The sequence below is a fragment of the Sorex araneus genome, chromosome X (genome assembly GCF_027595985.1).
Source record: "Sorex araneus isolate mSorAra2 chromosome X, mSorAra2.pri, whole genome shotgun sequence".
Classification (NCBI taxonomy): Eukaryota; Metazoa; Chordata; class Mammalia; order Eulipotyphla; family Soricidae; genus Sorex; species Sorex araneus.
This window is the reverse complement of record NC_073313.1, coordinates 344,922,098-344,943,199: the sequence shown is the minus strand read 5'-3', so window position 1 is coordinate 344,943,199 and position 21,102 is coordinate 344,922,098. Positions and strand designations below refer to the sequence as shown.

Sequence of the window (21,102 nt, the reverse complement as noted above, 5' to 3'; positions counted from 1 at the left end):
TGGATGTCAGGTTACCGAGGGGCAACCGCAGAATGGGCCTAACGGGGTGCGGTCTGTGCCCACGGTGGGATCGGTCACACTGAGGCATTTGAGCGGGCCAGGGAGGCCACGCGGAGGCTACTGGCAGAAACTTGCGCGCGGGTCACGCGGGTTCGGTCCCCGAGCCCGTCAGGGGCAGCTCCCGAGTGCCAAGCCAGGAGTCACCCCTGAGCATCGCCGGGTGTGACCTTTCCCTCACAGTAAGAGAAATGGACTGTAGGCAGGGGGTGTGAGGGGCCAGTAAGAAAGAGATCGTCGCCAAGGATGGTCTTTGTCATGGCACCTGATCGCCCCTGAGTGGAAGGTCGGGGAGGTTATTGCCGAGCTGCCACTGGAATCAGTTAGAATCTGGAGCTCTGGAGCTTTATGTGCTGAGCAGAGATGGTTAACGCCAATATTAAATAAAAATAAGTGCTGATCAAAGGGCCAGGGGCATCAGCACAGTTTTGACGTTCCCTAATTTTTCCACTGTGCAGGTAGGATGGAGAAACTGCTCAGCTGTGGTAAGGGGTTTGGTCCTCATCCTAAATACAAATATGAGATCAAGTCTCTATCTCAAGAAATCAACTATTGGGAGAAAAAGGCGTGGCAGGAACCAGAGGGGAAAGAATTATGGAGATTCACAAAATAGAGCTCAAGAAGGTTCTAATTTAGGAGTGATGCAGATGTTACTTCTGGGGAGGGATTCTATAGGTGAAAGGGCATTTCCTTCCAGCCAGTCAGTGGGTAGGGCTTTGCCTTGCACACAGCTCACCTGGGCTCGATTCCCCTACCACATCTAGTCCCTTGAGCATCACCAGAAGTTCCTAAGTGTAGAGTCAGGAGTAACCCCTGAACATTGCTGGGTGTGGCCCATGCCCTGTCTCCCCTTTAAACGAAAATGTTTTAATAAGACCTTATACTTACAGGTGACCTTTTATACAAGGAATGCATTTCAAGTAAAATTGTGGAATTCTGCATTGGTTTGTCAGTCAAGCACAAGGAGGAAGTATCAGAACAGTTAAATCTTCCTTTCCCTCTCCCCAATGGTGAGGCATGCGGAGCACCGAACCAAGTGTGGGTGGCATTTGGTGGAGGCGACTTGGACGTCAGGCCTGATGTGACCAAGCTCCTACACAGTCCCTGAGAGGGAGTTTCTGGAGCAGATGTGAAAGAAGCCCTTAGCAGGGCTGACCTGCTGCTTATGATTGACTCACTTCTGTGACCAATTATCTGCAAGTCTGAATTACATCCCAGAGACTGGACTTATGATTTATTCACAACTGAAACACTGCAGCAATTGATACCTGAATGCCCAAAACTGAGTATAAAGAAACAAACAAAACCCCCCCAAAATTCTGAATTTAATGTAGAGATGCTATATAAAAAATTAAAGTACTATTGAATTCTCAGTCACAATTATTTGGAGGAAGGGGGCCACACCCAGTGGTGCTCAGGGACCATATGTAGTGCCAGGGATCAAATGGGTCAGCCAGTGCAAGGCAAGAGCCTTAACCTACTTGCACTATCCCTCCAGACCATAAAATTATAAACACGAAACAAATTTAATATCAGAAGAAAAATAAAACAGGAAAGGGGCTTAACATTTGCTGATAATCTCTATACATTTAAATTCAGAACATGAAAAGATGAACTAGGCTTCCTTAAAAATTAAGGCTTTTCCCCCCAGGGAAAACTTCAAAAATATATGCATGAGAGCAGACTCAAAGCAATCTTAAACAATGGAGGCTAGAGTGATAGTACAGTGGGTAATGTGCTTGTCTTGCACACAGTTGGCTAGGGTTCGATTCCCAGCATCCCAAACGGTCCTCCAAGCCCCCCAGGAATCATTCCTGAGTGAAAAGCCAGGAGTAACCCCTGATGGCTGCCAGGTGTAGCCCCCAAACAAACTCCATATCCCCCACATAAACCAAAAATACAAAAATAAAAAGCCACAAAAAAACCCCAATCTAAAACAATGGCAGATTATTTAGCAGTCCCAGAATAATATTAGCAATTTCTTAGTATTCACTTAAGCCAAAGTATGGAGGCTGGGGGTGGGGACGTGGCTGAATGGGAGAGCACATACCATTTGTTATATCTGAGGCCCTGGGTGCCATCCCTGATGCTACAAAATAAGCACACACGCGCGCGCACACACACCAAGCATCCCCAAACAAAACTAGGCTACCCCAGAGAAACTAATGTATTTATTGTAAGTAACAGAAATAGAGTCCAGCATTGCAAAGAGAAGAAAGCTTTAACATATACAGACGGAAGTTGTCAGTGGACGGGCGTGAGGGCCTCGTAGAGTCGCTGCGCAGCCAGCTCCACCATTTCTCGGAGGGATTCGTCATCTTCACTTCCTTCCTCACATTCTACGGTCTGTAAGTGGAAGCACAAATGCGACTTTACATGAACTTCTCCCAGGAACGGCCCAGTCACCCGGCACTAATTGTCAAGGACTCGAACCTCTGCACTGCACACACAGGGGATGTGCCTGGGTGCAGATTCCCGACAACACAGTGATACATCTGATTAAAATGAACTTGCGGGGACAGAGGTGTTTGAGCCACACCTGATGGTGCTCAGGAAATACCCCTGGCAGTGCTTGGGAGGCCACATATGGGCCGGGTTCGGAATCAAATTAGGGTCGGCCAAAACACTTCCTTTTTACCTTGTAGAAAATACCTCTCACCTGACTTAAGAACCTCCTTCTGTCCCCACAGCATCTGAGAATACCTGTCTCCCAACTCTCACCATAATACTATAATGACTGTGCCCATATGGTAAGTGCAGTTGATACCTTAATTTTTTATTTACCTTACTTATTAATGAATCTGAATTATCTTTTTCATGCTTATTGGCTATCTGTATTTCTTCTCAAATGAATACGTGGGTTTGTTTGTTAATTTATTTATCCCCAGCACCACATGAGCACTACTGGTCAGTGCCCCCCCTGCCCCCCAATACACACACGGACCACATCCTCAGGCTCACAAACACACACACACACACACACACACACACACACACACACACACACACACACACACACACACACACGCACACGCGCGTGCGCGAGAGCCTTCAAATTGAACCCTCCTCCCCAAACACACACATAAATACACTGGGCATCGAATCCTCAGGCCCTAAGACTGAACTGCACTCCCCCCCCCCCCGAAAAAAAAACCAAACAAACAAACCCCAAATAACCCAAATGTGTACACTGCAGCAACATGGAAAACACTTATGATAGAACAAGACAATACAAAGATGTAAAACCTCAGATATAATAATAAAAATACAACACTGTAGGAGAAATCTGGAAGAAAATGCCAAAATGTAAAAGCTACTTTTAGAATGGGATTGTGGTTATTTTTGTCTGTACTTCCCAAATGATTTGAAATGTAGGACACAAAGCTCCATACCCGAGTCTCCAAGTTTATATTCGCAGTTTTTCCATCCACGGTGACACCAAGAATAGCACCATCTTTTACACTCACACAATCTTCTCCAAATATGTCTCTTAAGAAAAAGATGAGATAATAGAGAGAAAACATGTAAAAAGAAACTTTTACATATCTGAGGGAAAACATTCATCTACTTCCTAGTTTGAAGCAGAATATAGTTAACTCTTTATAGGCTGGATCTCTAAAGAATCTTAAAAAAGTGCAACTTTAAGAAACAACTTAGGAAACTAGATTTCTTATAACTGCTGTCTTCCTCAAGGTCAGCAGAGATTGAATTTTTTTTCATCAATAGTCTACCTAAGCAACATTGAACAGAATGGCATTGTTTGAGAACCTGCCCGACTACTTTTTCTTATTTTTTTTAGGTTTTGGGCTACACCCCAGTGTGCTCAGGGTTATTCCTGGCCCTGTGTTCAGGGATCACTCTTGGTGGGGCTTTAGGGGCCATATGAGGTGCTGGGTTCAGCAATGCTTATATCCCAGCTCAGGTATCCAGACTGAATTGCTTTCCAAAATCAATGGCTGTCTGCTCCACTTATTTATTTGATTGTTTGTATATTATTCTTGGGCCACATTCAGTGATGATCAGGGTGTGAGTGTACCCTCAGGGATCACTCCTGCTTGGGGGACCATATGGGATGCTGGGATCAAACCTAGGTCACCCTCATGCAAAGCAAAGCCTTACCTGCTGTACTAGCGCTCTGTGCCCTGTCTGTTCCTTTAAATCAATTCAGATGCCTCCTTTGAGTTAAACTTGTATTTACTGGGCATTGCCTAAGTCCCAGGTGCTGTTCCAGGTGTTGGGGATATGGAAAACACTAAGATACTACCTCTGGCATCGAGGAGCTACAATTTAGTCACTAATCTCCACATTTGTCCCTATCAGTTACACAGGCATTCACAACAGCAACTCACAAGTGCGTCCAACAAGCTGGACACAGGCCAGACAAGGCGGTCAGTCAAGTGACCCTTAGCACCTCTCGCAGCATGGGGGGGAGGGGCGTATTCAGCCATTTATTCTTTTGGGGAGACAGAATTTATTCCTGCACAGTCCTCAGACTTAAACAAGTGGAGTAAGAAGCTGTTTGTTTGTTAATTTATGGTTTGGGGCCATATCCAGCGGTGCTCAGGGCTTACTCCTGGCTCTGTGCTCAAGGGACCATCTACAGTGCCAAAGATTCAAACTGGAGTTGGCCGCAGGCAAGGCAAGAGTCTTAGATTCTGTATCATCTCTTGGGCCCAGCCGTGCCGTTAAGTTTGGAAGATGAAACTAAGGCTTCTGCCCACTGTGAATACCAGCCCTTTGAGCCACCCGCTGGGTCCTGGGAGGGATGCTTCAAATGACAGCACCAAGGGATGTGTGAGAGCTTCATGGGGACACTCCCACTGAAAGCCTGTTAGCCCCCTTTTGAAAACGGAATGGCTGCTTACAAAGAGCTGTCAGTGTGAAAATTCGAGGAAAGAAACATCAGCATAAAACCATCCAAATACACAGAGCATCTTATTTGAGAGATTACTATCCAGGGCAATTGTACCAGAGGCTCAAATTATAAAAGCTAAATTCAAATGCTTTATCTGGTCTCCCTTTGGGGTACAACACACAGCATAAACTGCAGTTCTTTACTAGGAAACAGGTAATATGACTATCTGAAAAGCCATCGTAAAAATCAACCATGGGAAAGTTTAAGGTTCAACAGCTAGTGTTCAGAAAAGTACTGATTTTTGGGGGGCTGGCAGTTGTGGTGGGTTAGGGCACACTCCCACTGGTGCTCAGAGTGACTGTAGTATCAGGGCAAAACATGGGGTTCCTGCAGGCAAAGCATGGACTCTAGCCCTTTGAGCTAACTCCTAGACCCCAGAAAAGTAACTCTTAAAGTCTTAGTAACACTGGGGTAGGAATTTAGCACTTATTGGTTCTGCTGAGCGGTCTATGGCGCTGAGTTCAGGACCTTAGCATTTGTTCCTGGTCATGATGTTTATCTCTGTCCATGCTGCCATTAAGCATAAGCAAGTCTGGAGACCCTGTGTTAGTTTTTTACAGGGAAGTGACTAACCAAAAACATTACATGTACTTGGAACCAGCTAGAGGGCTGAAGAAGTGGTTCAAACTATACTAGTGACAGAGCCTCACAGACAGTCAGCAACGGGGCCAGAAGTGAATCCAGGCTTCCCACATCCCTGCTCAACACCAATCACCCGAGCAGTATTTGGGGGATACTTACTGAAGCATGATCTCCAATCTTTTGCTATAAACGTGCATTTCTAATTTTTTGGAGACCTTCTGTACTGCACCTGAAAATAAAAACACAGTTTCATTTCCATTGTTTCAATTTAGAATAATTTCCAGGGGCTGGATCGATAGCACAGCGGGTAGGGCGTTTGCCTTGCACGTGGCCGACCCAGGTTCTAATCCCAGCATCCCATATGGTCCCCTGAGCACTGCCAGGAGTAATTCCTGAGTGAAGAGCCAGGAGAAACCCCTGTGCATTGTCAGGTGTGACCCAAAAACCAAAAAAAAAAAAAGAATAATTTCCAAACCAATAACTCCTCATAGTTTCTGCTAAGTGATTAACTATTAAATCCTTTAATAAATGAGAAATCTGCTGAAACAAATGGATATTTTCATTTATTTCTTGTTTTCTTCTATGTGTGTGTGTGTATTGTGTGTGTGTGGTATACTGCAGGGACAGTGTGGTGCTGGGGATGGAGCCGGAGCCCCTGCCGAGGGCACACGCTGAGCCACCTCTCCCTGAACATAATTCATGTTTTCTTTACACGCGTGATTTTTCTATGAAGGCAAAGACTTTATAATTAGATTTGGAAATGGTCACATTAAAGATTAATTTTATTTCCAGTTTTTTTTTTTTTTTTTGCTTTTTGGGTCACACCCAGTGATGCTCAGGGGTTACTCCTGGCTTTGCACTCAGGAATTACTCCTGGCGGTACTTGGGGGACCATATGGGATGCCGGGGATCGAACCCGGGTCAGCCTCGTGTAAGGCAAACGCCCTACATGCTGTGCTATCGCTCCGGCCCCCTCCAGTGGTTTCTTGAAAGTCCCTATGTTTCACTTGGGGGCCACACTTGGCAATGCTCAGGGGTTACTCCTGACACTGCACTCAGGAATCACTCCTGGCGGTGCTCAGTGGAACATTTGGGGTGCTGGGGATAGGTCAACCACGTGCAAGGCAAGCGCCCTACCTTCTGTGCTATCTCTCCGGCCCCAGAGTGAAATTTTAACTGCACAAGTTTTAGAGGCACATCTAAACTTGATGTTTATGAAGCCCTTTGTTGTACATAAGGCAGGAGGCTGCAACTTCTCCAGGATCATGCTTTCTGCTTTTTAGTTCACAGAACTACAGGAGAAGGGAAAGAATCGGGAAACATGAACGAATTCTGTACCTTTCCTTATTTTCGGGTTTGACTGAACTTCCAATATCACGGTCGTTACAGTATCTGCATACATGTCATTGGAAGGGTTCGCTAACCACTGTAAAGCAAGAGACAGAATTAGGAAACTACAGCGATGGCCAACCACAAAAGCCACTGAACTCCCACTGACACCCCTGCACTATTCATGGGACTTGTTTCTCGCACTTGCACTGAGACTAACTGTTCACAGAAAGCAATTATCAATGCAGGACTTCACTACCTGGATTAACCACAGTACACGGACTTTGTGAAAGTGTTTTACATGCACTGGCACTATTCTCTCTCCCTTCCTCCTCCCTCTGCCCTTTCCTCCCTCCTTCCCTCCCCTCACCCCCTTGCTCTCATTTTGGGCCACGCCCAGCTGTACTCAGGCTTCTATCTGGCTCTTGGCTCAGAGATCACTTCTGCTAGAGCTCTGGGGACCATACACAATTCTGGAGATGGAACCAGAGCTGGCCAGTTGCGTGCAGGGCAATGACCTTAGCCCCTGTACCGTATGCTGTATCACTCCAGCTCCAACCTCTTCATTCTATAAAGGAGGGAGCTGATTTAAAAAGGAACCTGAGCAAGACAACACTGCATAAATGCTGACATGGGGATGGGGATCCCAACTCAGATTTTTAATCTGGTATTTTAAGTAGCATAGACAGAATGGTTTGGTTTAAGAGTAATATAATATATGTATATATAAGTTTTGGGGCCACACCTAGTGATGCTCAGGGGTCACTCCTAGCTCTTTACTCAGGTCCCCCGGCAGTGCTCAGGGGACCATATGGGATACTGGGGATCGAACCCAGGTTGGCTGCATGTAAGGCAAGCACCTTACCCGCTGTACTATCGCTCCAGCTCCAAGGGGGTAATAATTTTAGGCATCTAATTTTGGGGGCTAGAAGGACAGTATAGCAGGTACGGTGCTTGCCTTGAATGTAACTGACCCATGTTTGATCCCTGACATCCCATATGGTGCCCTGACCCATGCCAGGAGTGATCCCTGTGCACAGAGCCAGGAGTAAGCTCTGAGCACTGTTGGGTGTGGCCATAAAACAAAACAAAATAAGCAAATAAAACAAAGCATCTAATTTTCTTTCTCATATGAAACCTGAGGCCCCAGAAACTTGCATGCAGTCAGTGCTTCAAGAACACCTGGGATGTCTACCAAGTTAGGGTGAGACCAGATGAATTATTGAAAAATTATAACTCTACCAATATTTAATTATCTCAATTGTATGCTTCACAGGCAAAATGGAGCACTTGAAAAGCGTTCTCAAACATCTTCGGCATATTAACTTTAGGGAACAAAAATATGGTCTCATAATATTTAGCAGCTAGCATTAAATTACTGTCTCTGATTTCCCCCTTACCAGGTGTTAACATTTTGTATATTATTGCCTATAATTGCATGTTACAGATAATTACTCATTTTGACAGTTTTTTGTTATAAGTAATTGCTATGAATCTAGTTCAAACTTAAAAGACAGAACAACATTGGGTCTATAGGCAAGGGCTTTATAAAAATAATTCTTTTGTTTGGGGGCCACACTTGGCAGTGCTCAGGACTTACTTCTAGGTCTGCACTCAAGGATCACACCAGGTTGGCTCCGGTGCCAGGGATCAAATGTGGGTCTGCTGTGTGCAAGGCAAGCATCTTAACTGCCTGCCATACTACGGCTCTGCCCCTTTTTCATTTATTTGCTTTTGATTTGAGAGTTTAACACTTTTTAATGTAACGGAAGACATCCTGGAGTACCACAAAGTAGACTTGGTCCAGTGAGAGACCGCTCTACTCACTAACATACAAAATATCAAGACAAGTGATTAGTGCCTATGTTATTGCTGCTATGCATTTAGAAAATGTCTACTCATGTTATCCTATTAGTTGTGGCGCTTTTGGATAGTGTGGGGCCACATCCAACGGTGCTCAGGTGTCTCAGGCAGAGCTCGGGGAACCATGTGGCCATCAGGGAATGAACCTGAACTTTCAGCATGCCAAGTTCATTAAGCTAAACTACACTATATTTAAGAAAAAAGATCTTAAATACAGATGTGGCAAAGTGGCAGACAACTGGCCTTGCAAGACCATCCCCAGCTCTTACTCCAGAAAAGCTGATTTTAGAAAGAAAAAAGATATGCACATACATATATACTGTCAACAATTTTTTTCCCCCAGGCTGGGAAGAAACTCATTTTCTCTACAGTCACATGTGAATGCTTAACACTGTTTTTAAACTTCCTCGTTTAGGCAAATGAACTTAACTTCCTCATTTAGGCAAACGAACTTATCTTACCTCTAACACCACCATTCCTGGTTCCTGTATTACAGTAATATTTTTAAACACTTTCAAAGCAGGTTTTTCTTGAATTTCTAATTCTTCTACATCACCTGAAAAAAAATTATAAGATGCATTTAGTTTTCTGGAAAATTAGAAAATTAAAATTAAGAGTAGAAACAGATAGAAATTTAATTTAAAAAAGTTAGAAAATTTAGGAAAGTTACCTAAGGAGACTTTAAACACAAGAAAGAATTATTGCTATTTTTAGTTTTTTTTGGGGCCACACCTGGCTGTACTCAGGGCTTATTACTGGCTTGCTTGGGGGACAATATTAGCCAGAGATTGAACTCTCGGTCGGCTACATGCAAGACAAGCACCTTACCTACTGTACTATTGCTTCGACCCTATTTTCAGAATTTTATATGGATCAACAGTAAGTGATCTTATGGCATTTAAAAAGTTCACCAGTGCATTTTCAGAATTTATTTACCTAAAGTTGATAATAGCCTTGTTCTAATCTAATAGCCATTTAATAGCCATCTAATCTAATAGACATCTAATAGCCTTGTTCTCCCTCTTGGAAAACCTGACAAGCTACCAAGAGTCTACTGCCCCCATAGGAGGCCTTGCAAGCTCCCCATGGCATATTCATATCTCAAATACAGTAAAAGATTTATACATACCTCTCGGAGAGCCGGGCAAGCTACCGAGAGTATCCCGCCCGCACACCAGAGCCTGGCAAGCTACCCATGGCGTATTCGATATGCCAAAAACAGTAACGATAGGTCTCATTCCCTTGACCCTGAAAGAGCCTCCAATCATTGGGAAAGACGAGTAAGGAGAGGCTGCTAAAAGCTTAGGGCTGAGTGTAATAGAGATGTTACTGGTGCCTGCTCGAGTAAATCAATGAACAATGGGATGACATTGATACAGTGAAAGTTGATAATAACATGATCAAATGAAGTACCAATAAAAGTTATGCAATTCTAGGGCAAGAGAGATATCACGGGGCTATGGTGTGTGCCATGCCTGTGGCCAACCTGGGTTTAATCCCTGGCACCCCTGAGCACGGTCAGGGCTATCCTTGAATGCAGAGTCAGGATAAGGCCTGAGCATTGGCAGCTGCAGCTCAAGGACTCCCGCACCTCCCCCCCAAAGGCTGTCAAACACTGAGACAATTAGCAAAACTCAGGAAAGAACTTTTCTTACCTGTAGCTCAGGGGAAAGAAAGAAAACAAGAACAAACACAGTGAAGTGAATTTTAACAAACATACACACCTGTCAGTTTCTGTAGCTGGTAAAAGAGCAAGTTAAAAGGCCCCGTGTACGGGATCGCCTGGGTCTGTTTGACGGTGCTCATGGCCAGGTCAGTATAATCTGAAGAGAAAGTGAAGAAGAAATATACGGTAAGAAACAACACGGGTAGCAAAAATTATAATCTGCAGACACATATTAGGAGTAAAGAAAACAAGGGGTGAGGGTGAAGAGAGAATGCGATTGTTAGACTAACAAGCCACTTGTCTGTTCGGCCCCACCACCTACTCCTGCACCCCCTGGGCAGACGGACATTCCAGTCAGAAGAAAGCCCTTCACTCCCCAAGCACCCCGGAGCCAGCAAACCCACTGTCCTCTGCCTTCTTTCCTGCTGGCGACAACTCTTCACCACCCGGCATGGTGCTTTTGGCTTGGCCAAGTTTTCTCCAGCTCCTCTAGGTCCGCTCTCTCCTCACCTAGTCTGCAATTCTCCCCGTCACTGGCAAGGCCCGCGGTCGGCTCTTCCCAACTCTGCTTTCCTCAGCAGATGTGCGGGTCAGAAGGCTCAGCTTGGGCTTTTATTGGTTTGATTTTCCCTTTTTTGTTGCACTGCACCTGGCTGTGCTCAGGGATCACTCATAAAGACGCTCAAGGGACCATGAGGTATAGGGATCAAACCTGGGCTAGCTGTGTGCAAGGTATAATGTACAATGCACTGTACCAATTCTCTTATTTTTCTAATTTAATTGTATTTTAGGCACCACGATTTATGAAACTGCTAATGGTCAGGTTTCATGTATAGAACAATCCAGCACCTCACCCTCTACCAGAGTGTCTGCTTCCCTCCATCACTGCCCCAATGAACCCCAGACTGCGTGTGGAAGTCAATCATTAGTTCTCCCGGCCTGGCATGAGTAAGAATTCAATGCTGGAGAAAGGAGCAAGCTCTATTTTGCTGTGCTGGCCTGAAGGCTGACAGCTGATCCATCTCACGAATACCTACACAGCTGCTGTTTCTTAGTCTTTCATAAAGCACTTATGACTGTTATCAAGAGAGAGGACTGAACCTGGTTACCTACTTTATGGTAATGCCATATTTACTGAAAAAGTACTGATGCGGGGGCTGGAGCGATAGCATAGCGGGTAGGGCATTTGCCTTGCACGCGGCCAACCCGGGTTCGAATCCCAGCCTCCCATATGGTCCCCTGAGCACCGCCAGGAGTAATTCCTCAGTGCAAAGCCAGGAGTAACCCCTGTGCATTGCCAGGTGTGACCCAAAAAGCAAAAAAAAAAAAAAAAAAAAAAAAAAAGTACTGATGGGTTGGGTCAAAGAATTAGCTCAATTGGACGAATGCAAGCAAAGAGACTTTGCATATAGGAGGCCAAGTAAGACGGACCCCTGGCACCGCTGGGCATAGCTCTGGAGCACCACCAACCAGGTGTGCCCCCAAATGAACTAAAACAGTGATGGCTTGGCGTATCCAGCTACATATCACACGGGGAAGTCGTTATAACTCTAAATTTTGGAAAAAGAGCTACCAAATTTCTATGTTTTCCTTAGATATGTAAGCTCCAAATATAGGTACTGTAGTCTTGAGCTACTTGTTTTTACTTATTTGAATAATGAAAGAAACCCAACACAATATTAACACAGCATACTTGTTTATTTTTTCAATATCAGGTTTTGTTTTGTTTTGTTTCACTTTAAAATACATCATGAGGGCTGGAGAGATAGTGTGAGGGTTAAGGCACTTGCCTTGCGTGTGCTGACTGGGTTTGACCCCTCCAGCACTCAAGAGCACCACAGAGCGCTTGCACTATCTGGTGGCCTCCAAACCAAATAAAAACGACAAAAAGCAAAAACTAAACACCATGGAATTTTTGTTCTCTACACAGATCATCTTTTGGTTGACCCTGAAGAGCTATAAATCAAAATCAAGGAGCTGGAGCTTTAGTAAAGCAGGTTGGGCACTTGCCTTGTATGTGGCAAACCTGGGTTCGATCCCCAGCATCCCATATGGTCCCCCGAGCCCTGTTAGCAATGGACCCGACTGCAGGGCCAGGAGTAAGCCCGGAATGCTGCTTAGTGTACTTTTCCCAACCCCCTCAAATAAAAATCAAAATGCTCTTGTGTAAAGCTCATTATGACTTCAAAAAATAAAGTACCACTAATCCACGTGAAAGGCAGAAAATAAGCTTATAAACTAGCAAGATTAGTCAGCCTGTCTTAGAAGTAAGCATATGTTCCCAATGAAGAAAAGATGCTATGTAATCAAGCATTCAGTTCAAGAAACATGTTTTCCCCCCATAAAGCTAACTACATCAACTTTGATTTATTGTTCTATTATTTAGTTGTTACATGAAATTTGGCCTTTAGGTAAAATGGTCTCAATAGATTTTCTTTCAGTATTAAAATTAAGTTGTATTTGACATTTAGTAGTATACTTACTGGAGAGGTCACAAGGAGAAAGTATGTGATAATTAAAGTTTCTCTTAACAAGTATTCCTGAGACTCGCTGGCCTTGTTCTGGTTTTTTGTCTGCTAAAAAGCCCATGACCTATTTTAAAAAGGAAAAATATCCAAAAACATTAAACAACAGCTTAAAGAAACAGAAGCTTGCAAAATGCAACTTTTCAGGTACACAAGACAAGCACAATCATATGTCTACCTCTGAATGATGGAAAAACAACAGAAGCATTTGGAGGACAAGATACAAATGTCATTATTTCACAAGAACGATGAACAGGCTCAGGGGGCCGTGCCACCAGAGCACAGCTGACACAAACGGCAAGTTTAAGGTTAGCTTTGATCGACTCTGGAGCTGCAAAGGCCGGATGAGTGACAGGATTTTTAAAGCTCTCAACTGAGAGACAGCACAGGACTGAAGGCATTTGCTCTTCATGTGATCGCCTGGACCAACCCTGGTTTGATGCCTGCACCACATACGGTTCCTTGAGCACTGAGCTCGGGAATAGCCCCTGACCTCTACTGGATATGGGTATGGCCCCAAACAAACCACACAGATTGTAGTTGTCAACAGATGGGCAGGAGAGACAGAGGAGAGGCGAGTCAAGTGCTTGCCTTGCAACACAATTGACCGGAACTCAGTCCCTGGCACCCCAGCCCACAGGCACAGCCTTTGTGCCCTTGAGCACTAAACCACCAGCTACAGAGCCAGCAGGAGTACCAATGGGAGTGGCGCCCAGGCACTTCCTCCCCTTTACCTCCTGCCCCTCACCCCTAGAGGATTCTATACGAAAGTGTGTTCTTTACTGGGCAGTCCGATTATTTTCTGTTCTTTGAGAGAGGGACTTTGGGACACAACTACTGGTGCCCAGGGACTATTCTCAGCTCCTGGCAGTGCTCGGAGGATCGTAAGTGGTGCTGGGCACTTGAACTGGAGTTGGTGGGATGTAAAGCAAACACCTGAACTGTACTGAACTGTACTGTCTCTCCAGCACTCAAAATTATTCTTTTATTTGGGGGTGGGGGGGTGCATTTAGGCCACATCAACAGTGACCAGGAACTACTGGTTTTGTGCTCAAGGGTTCCCCCCAAAGCTGTCCATGTCAATTTCATTAAGCCCTACTCATCTCTCAGGAAACTTTCCACATGACAGAACAAATTAGAACCAGAAAAAGCCTAAAAAGCATGAAGAATGAGGGCTGGAGAGTGCACAGTGGGGAGGGCAGCTGGGCATGACGGCCACCCCTGGTTCAGTTCCCCGCATGTGATCCCTAAATATCGCAGGGTGCAGCCCTGGCACTGCCGGGCCCCAACAGCTTTGCATCCTTGGGCCCCAATATCACCTGACACCTGGGGGTCCAGGAATTGACGCTGGGATCCCTGGAACTTCTGAGCACGCGTGGGAGATTCTTACTCCCCCCTGCCCCCGCACCTCTCTCACAGAAGGCGTTAAGAACCAAATAGTTTCTACGGTTGTTTTGGTTTTGGAGCACACCCAGTGGTGCTCAGGGATCACTGGCAGGGATTAGGCCACATATGGGGTGCCCAGGGACTGACACCTGAGTGAGGCAAGTGCCTCACCTGCTGGACTATAACTCTCTGGCCCAAGAATGGCATTTTATAGTATACGGAGTAGGCAGGCAGACAGCACCATTAACTACACTTACTCATCTGAGTACCAGAGGTTCATACACAGACTTTCCTGAAGGTAAGACTGGGGTAGGATTAAAGGCCAAACCTTTACCTTGGCCAGTTTCTCTCCCCTGAAATTCAAGGTGACTGCTTCCGTGTTCCGAGGATTATGAACCTCTATGTGAACTTCATCGTTATCTTCGTATTCTCGAATCAGGGCTGCTTTCAACCTGGCCATTTCGTTCTGCTCCCCGTGCACTAAAATCTACATGGAAGACATTTTCAAGAGCACAGGAAGATACTGTTAATTCAAACATGAGTAACGATGGCGCTCATCTGGGTTACACACACAAACAAGTGATATACCTGAAGCTACTGAATGTCACCATTTTTTTTTTTTGTTTTGTTTTTGGGTCACACCCAGAAATGCACAGAGGTTACTCCTGGCTCTGCACTCAGGAATTACCCCTGGTGGTGCTCAGGGGACCATATGGGATGCTGGGAATAAAACCCAGGTTGGCCGCGTGCAAGGCAAACCCCCTACCCGCTGTGCTATCACTCCAGCCCCTGAACTTCACCACTTTTAAGGACCAGTCAACACGACTTCCTCAGGGCCACCCTGGCCATGTTGGGCAGCCAGGCGGTGTTGGGCATCACAGGGTCACAGGCAAGGCACGTTCTCCACTACTTTGAACCGTATATAAAAGGACACCTTTAATTGTTTTTGTTTTGTTTTGTGGGGCAACACCCGGCATTGCTCAAAGCTTAGTCCTGGACCCCTGGCGGGAATCAGGCGTGTTGGCGATCGAGCCCCGGTGGACTGTGTATAAGGCAAAGGCAAGCACCTTCCCTGCGATCCAGCTCGCAGCTGGACATTGGCAACAATAATAAAGGGAAGAGAATTGGGGGTGGGTAAAAATGCAAATATTATGTCACATTTTACCACCATTTGGTAATTTGGGAGAGAAAAAAAAAAAAAAGGGAAAAAACCCCAAGAGGGCCACTGGCTCTAAGTGACTCTCCCACTGGAGAGGTGCTTTACCTTTTTTCTTTGCTGCCATGTCCCACACGTGTCCTTCATTTAGAAATAGTGTGGGCTTTTTTTTTTAAATTTAACTTACTCCCCCCCACCAAATTCTACCAAAATCTGTTAGCCTCTTAATTACATGAAACTTAAAAACATAAAGGCACACTCATAAGGGGCTATGTAATGTACTGCATATCTATTATTTCTTTATTTTGGGTGGGGGCTGGGACCACACCCAGCAGCGCTCAGGGGTTATTTCTGGCTTGGGGGAAAACATGCAGTGCCAGAGAGGAACTGGGGTCAGCCACAGGTAAGGCAAGTGCCTCAGCTTCCATGCTTTCTCTCTAGCCCCTGCGCCTTTAACTAACTACATCACTAGTCCTTGTTCTCACCCCGAAATTTAAATTAAGCGTAAGTTTCCATAATAACCCTAGTAGAAATTAGTATTCCTCTGTATAAATGAGATAGAGATATTAGGTAATTTGCCCAGGATTACAAAGAAGGAACAGATAGAGGGAGGAGCGACAGCACAGTGGGTAAGGTGTTTGCCTTGCACTTTTTTTTGTGTGTAAGGGTTTGATTCCCAGCATCACATATGGTCCCCCCGAGCACCGGCAGGAGTGATTCCTGAGTGCAGAGCCAGAAGTAACCCCTGTGCATCGCCGGGTGTGATCCAAAAAGCAAAAAAACAAAAATAAAAACAAAACAAAAAACCCAAAAAGAGCTCAAAGCAGTCACTTTGCAACACCTGTGCTTCTAAATGGTAGGCAGTCTCGAATAACTAAAAGAATACTGGAACTGGGATTGGTTGATGAAAGTGATATGAAATAGAAAACTAAGGACCACAGCTTCCTTTAAAAACAAAGCAGTCTGTGCTGGAGAGACAGTATAATGAGTAGGGTTACTTGTCTTGCCATGGCTGAAATAAGTTCCATCCCTGGCATCCCATATGTTTCCCCAAGCCCACCAGGAGTGATCCCTGAGTGCAGAGCCAAGAGTAAGCCCTGAGCAATGCCTGGTGTGGTTTCGTACCCCACGCACACCCCCCTCCATAAAAAGGCCACATGTGAGACCAGAGAGATAGTATAGCAGGTAATGTGCTTGCCTTGCATGCAGCTGACCCTAATTCCATCTCCAACACCACTTAAGGTCATGCAAGTCGTGCCAGGAGTGATCCCCGAGCACTGCAAGGCGTGGCCCCAAAACAAACAGACAAAAATTAAAAGCTACTTTAATAGAAGATGGTGCATGGGCTGGAGAGATAGTACAGTGGGTAGGGTGCTTGCCTTGTACACGGATGATCCAGCTTCAATCCTGCGCACCCCAGATGGTCTCCAGGGACTATCAGGAATAACTCCTGAGCATCACCGGATGTGGCCTCCCAAATCCCCCTTCTACCCCTCACAATAGAAGATGGTCTTTGGTTTGCATTTTGGCTGCTGCAAAGCTCCTTCCCCCACCCCCATAAACGCTAAGATCAAATCCAGACTGACCACATGAGGCGGTTTCAAAGCACGAATAAATTCACTGGTTTGCTGGTAATCTGTGTGAGCAGAGAAAGAAATGTAATCAACGGACATTTTCAATGGTAACTTCTGTCCAGACATGGTCGTAATTTCTTCAGGTTCAGACATGATATGCTGTGAAAAACAAAGAAGAAAAAAACAAACACTAATAATAACAAACAATGCATTTAGAGATGGTGCACTTTTTAAAAACTATTTTTATGCAGCTGTCAGTTCTTATATCAGATTTAGGATCGTTAGCAAAACAAATCGTGCTAATACAATTGACAAAGCAGGCACCAAATACTTATTTTCTTGATCAAGGAAATATTTAGGCAGCAAAGTAAGCATACTAGCCAAAACTGAATGTGCAGTGACAATTATAGATTGACAATTTTGTGATGAGAACTTTTTTTTTTTTTTTTTGCTTTTTTGGGTCACACCTGGCAATGCACAGGGGTTACTCCTGGCTCTGCACTCAGGAATTACTCCTGGAGGTGCTTGGGGGAATCTTATGGGATGCTGGGAATTGAACCTTGGTCACGTGCATCCAAGACAAACACCCTACACACTGTGCTACTGTTCCAGCCCCAGCTTGAGAATTTTAAATTGGTTTTGGGCCACCCCTGGTGGTGGTCAGGGGCTACTCCTGGCTTGTGCGGAAAGGTTGGTTCCTGCAGTGTGAGAGAGACCCTGTAGGGGCGGATCCTGCATGCAAAATACACACACTGGCCTTTGAACTATTTCACCAGCCTCTCAAATTTTTTTAAACAAGGATCTTTAAACAATGGTGACAAGGGGCTTGGGTAGCTTAGACAGCTGGGTTCTGTGGCTCAGTGTTCGAGCCCAGTCAGCAGTACTAGTTGGGCCAGGAGGTGCTGGGGACTATTAGGGCTACACTTGGGGGTGCTTGGGAGCTCATGTAGATAGAGCTGGGGGCTGAGCTCCAGGCCTGGTGTGAGCGAATAATCACTCCATCCCTTTGAACTATCTCCCAGCCAGAAAACTACAAATTTTTTCCCCCTTTATTTATTTATTTAAATTTTTTACTAGAGGATCACTGTGATGTACAGTTAAACTTATGAACTTTTGTGTTTGCATTACACTGATACAGTGATCATTCACCCATCCCTCCACCAGTGCCCATTCACCTCCACCAATGATCCCAGTATCCCTCTCACCACCCCCATCCCACCCTGCCTCTGCAGCAGGGCATTCCCTTTTGTTCTCTCAGAAAACTACAAATCTTGTGATTAGAAAGGCAAACTTGTAATCCCAACTATTCTCTTGCTCTGGAAAAAAAAAAATCACTTTTCAAACAGGAGGATTCACAACTTTCATCTGAAATCTATTCTAAATTTATAGTCATTGTCAGAAATATTTACAGAGTAAGGTCATAAAAAACTGTCAAAGCACAAAATCATTAACACATTAAAAAATAAAAGTTATCGCTTAAAGATAAGAGAATGTGAGATGCCTGATGCCGAGAAATTGCCTCTACAGTTTTGTTTTGTTTTTTTGCTTTTTGGGTCACACCCAGCGATGTACAGGGGCTACTCCTGGCTCTGCACTCAGGAATTACTCCTGGTGGTGCTTGGAGGACCATATGGGATGCTGGGAATCGAGCCCGGGTTGGCTGCGTGCAAGGCAAATGTCTTACCTGCTGTGCTATTGCTTCAGCCCCAGCCTCTATAGCTTTGTACTTTGACGTCTATGGTACTTAAGAATTAGAGTTAACTCAGCCATTATTAATACCAGGAGGGTAGAAATCACCCGAGCAAGCTTTTCATGAGGTTATGGATAAAGCACCTCATTAGCTGAGGATACCCATGTGCTACTCTCAGCGAGGTACCTCTCTACACACACATGTAAACTGCAAGTAACTGCCGCTCCAGCTCCCTGTGCTACTGCTGTCCTGCATTCATTCCTCCTCCTCAGCTCCGGTGACCCATTTCCATTCTCATTAAAAATAACCCAAAACTTGTTTCATTTAGAGAATGATTTTCTTTTTTAAAAAACTTTTGGGCCATACCCGGTGATGCTCAGAGCTCCCTCCTGGCTCTGCACTCAGGGATCACTCCTCGCGGTGTTCGGGGGACCATATGGACGGCTGGGGACCGAACCCGCGTCGTCCGAGTGCGAGGCGAACACTCTCCCTGCTGTGCTACCGCTCTGGCCCCTAAGAACTACTTCAGCGGGAGCAGGCGTGAGACTGCTGGCCCCTGGGCCACCCTTCTGGGCGAGGCAGGGTGGCCAGTGACTGACCTTGGCGAGGGTGCCCTCCACGCAGTAGCCTGCGATGATGACGCCGTTCCTCTTGTCGGTGCACCAGCTCTCAAAGAGCTCTCTGGAGAGGCCGCTTTGCATCATACCCGGGGAGGCCATCACCACGCTGGGGCCAATGTCATCAAAATGATCCATGCTCTGGAAAGGAAGGCGAGGGGGGACAGAGGCTTAACTCTAAAGAACACCGAAAGGTCAAAAGGTCAGCCATGTGACCAGAAGCGCCGTGGCAGAAATTTAGCTGCTGTACTGTACTGTCAGTGCTCTGACATCAGAACACTGTATTTTTAACCAATTTTTTTTTTCTTTTTGATTTGGGGCCATACCCAGCTGTGCTCAGGGGTTACTCTTAGCTGCTCTGCATCCAGGAATTACTTCTGGCGGGGCTCAGGGGACCATATGGGATGCCGGGGATTAAACCCGGGTCAGCCATAGGCAAAGCAAGCACCCTACCTGCTATTTTTCCAGCCTGAAGATACTGTATTTTTCTAGTTAAAGAAAGTCAGACTTTATTGAATATCTAGATAACATACAGAATTTTTCTTTTAATAGAGAATTTGCAGTGCCAATCAAACACATGAGATTTGAGCAATAACAGAGAAACAATAAGTGGGGCCCTTAGGGTAGTACAGCAGGAAAGGCGTTTGCCTTGCACACGACCAAGCTGGGTTCAACCCCCAGCATCCCATAAGGTCCCCCGAGCCCTCCAGGAATGATCCCTGAGTGCAGAGCCAGGAGTAATCCCTGAACACTGTTGGGTGTGGCCCCAAAACAAAAACAAAAAAAGAAAAACAAGATATTTTTCTCATGAGCACTTTGTATTGCAGAAGAAATGCCAAGTAATGTTGTATTGAGAATGTATGGGGACCTGGAACAAACAGAAAAGTTGTTCAAGTGAAAAAGGGTACCAACTGCTTGATTTTGATTTCTGGTGAGTGACCAGAATTCAGTCACAGAAGAATTCAGTCACAGAATCAAGTAAAGACACCAACTACTAACGGGTCTGTGTTTAACCATCCCTTTCCCCTCTTCTACAAGCACTCACCTTGAGGTTACTAATGTGTTTGAAAACAAAGGGGTTATTGATGTTGATCTGTTTGCGGATTTTGTCATTCATGGCATTGACGTAAGTCTGGTACACTGCCATACACTTCTTGGCCAGAGATGATGCATAGTATATTGGAATGTCATGGAGTTCCGGGTGATTCTGCCAGTACTCATCTAGAGAGATTTGACAAGACAAAAAAAAAATCCAATAAATGATACAGATAACTGAAAACTTCAGACAACTTGGGGCTGGAGACATAGTCCAGAGGTTAAAATTCTTGCCTTGCCCGCAGCTGACCCTCGTTCAATCCTCTGCACTGCATATGGTCCCTTGAGCACCATCAGGAGTGACGCCTGAGCACAGAGCCAAGAGTAATCACTGAGAGCTGCTGCAAATGGCTCCCCCCAAAATAAATAATTCAGACAAATTAGAAATAAAGACATATAATTACATTTTCAGGAGTTCAAGAAAAATTAGTCAGGTGTTTATTATCATTATAAAACCAAAATTATGCGTGACCATAGTCTGAAGAGGTAAAGATTTAAAAAAATGATTCAGAGAAGTTTATACTGAAAAATGTTTGTTTTTGGTTTGTGATAAATGTTTGTTTTTGACTTGTGAGCCACACCTGGTGGCACTGAGGACTCTGCACTCAGGGAATCACTCCTGATGGGTTCCAGGACATGGGTCAGCT

General features: G+C 45.2%; 1 protein-coding gene across 2 annotated transcripts in view; it reads right to left on the bottom strand.

Moving 5' to 3' along the window:
- Positions 1-2,206: 2,206 nt before the first annotated feature.
- CPSF3 (cleavage and polyadenylation specific factor 3) overlaps positions 2,207-21,102 on the bottom strand; it is a 38,908-nt gene continuing 20,012 nt past the window's right edge. For both annotated transcript variants that reach the window (XM_012932937.2, XM_055119823.1), the window contains exons 8-18: positions 20,406-20,581; positions 19,343-19,501; positions 17,066-17,212; positions 14,658-14,810; positions 12,896-13,004; positions 10,471-10,569; positions 9,208-9,302; positions 6,893-6,980; positions 5,714-5,783; positions 3,450-3,546; positions 2,207-2,403 (exon numbers count right to left, since the gene is read on the bottom strand). In XM_012932937.2, coding sequence (XP_012788391.1) covers positions 2,302-2,403; positions 3,450-3,546; positions 5,714-5,783; positions 6,893-6,980; positions 9,208-9,302; positions 10,471-10,569; positions 12,896-13,004; positions 14,658-14,810; positions 17,066-17,212; positions 19,343-19,501; positions 20,406-20,581 — 1,295 coding nt within the window. In that variant the 3' untranslated portion in view covers positions 2,207-2,301. The remainder of the gene's footprint in view (positions 2,404-3,449; positions 3,547-5,713; positions 5,784-6,892; positions 6,981-9,207; positions 9,303-10,470; positions 10,570-12,895; positions 13,005-14,657; positions 14,811-17,065; positions 17,213-19,342; positions 19,502-20,405; positions 20,582-21,102) is intronic.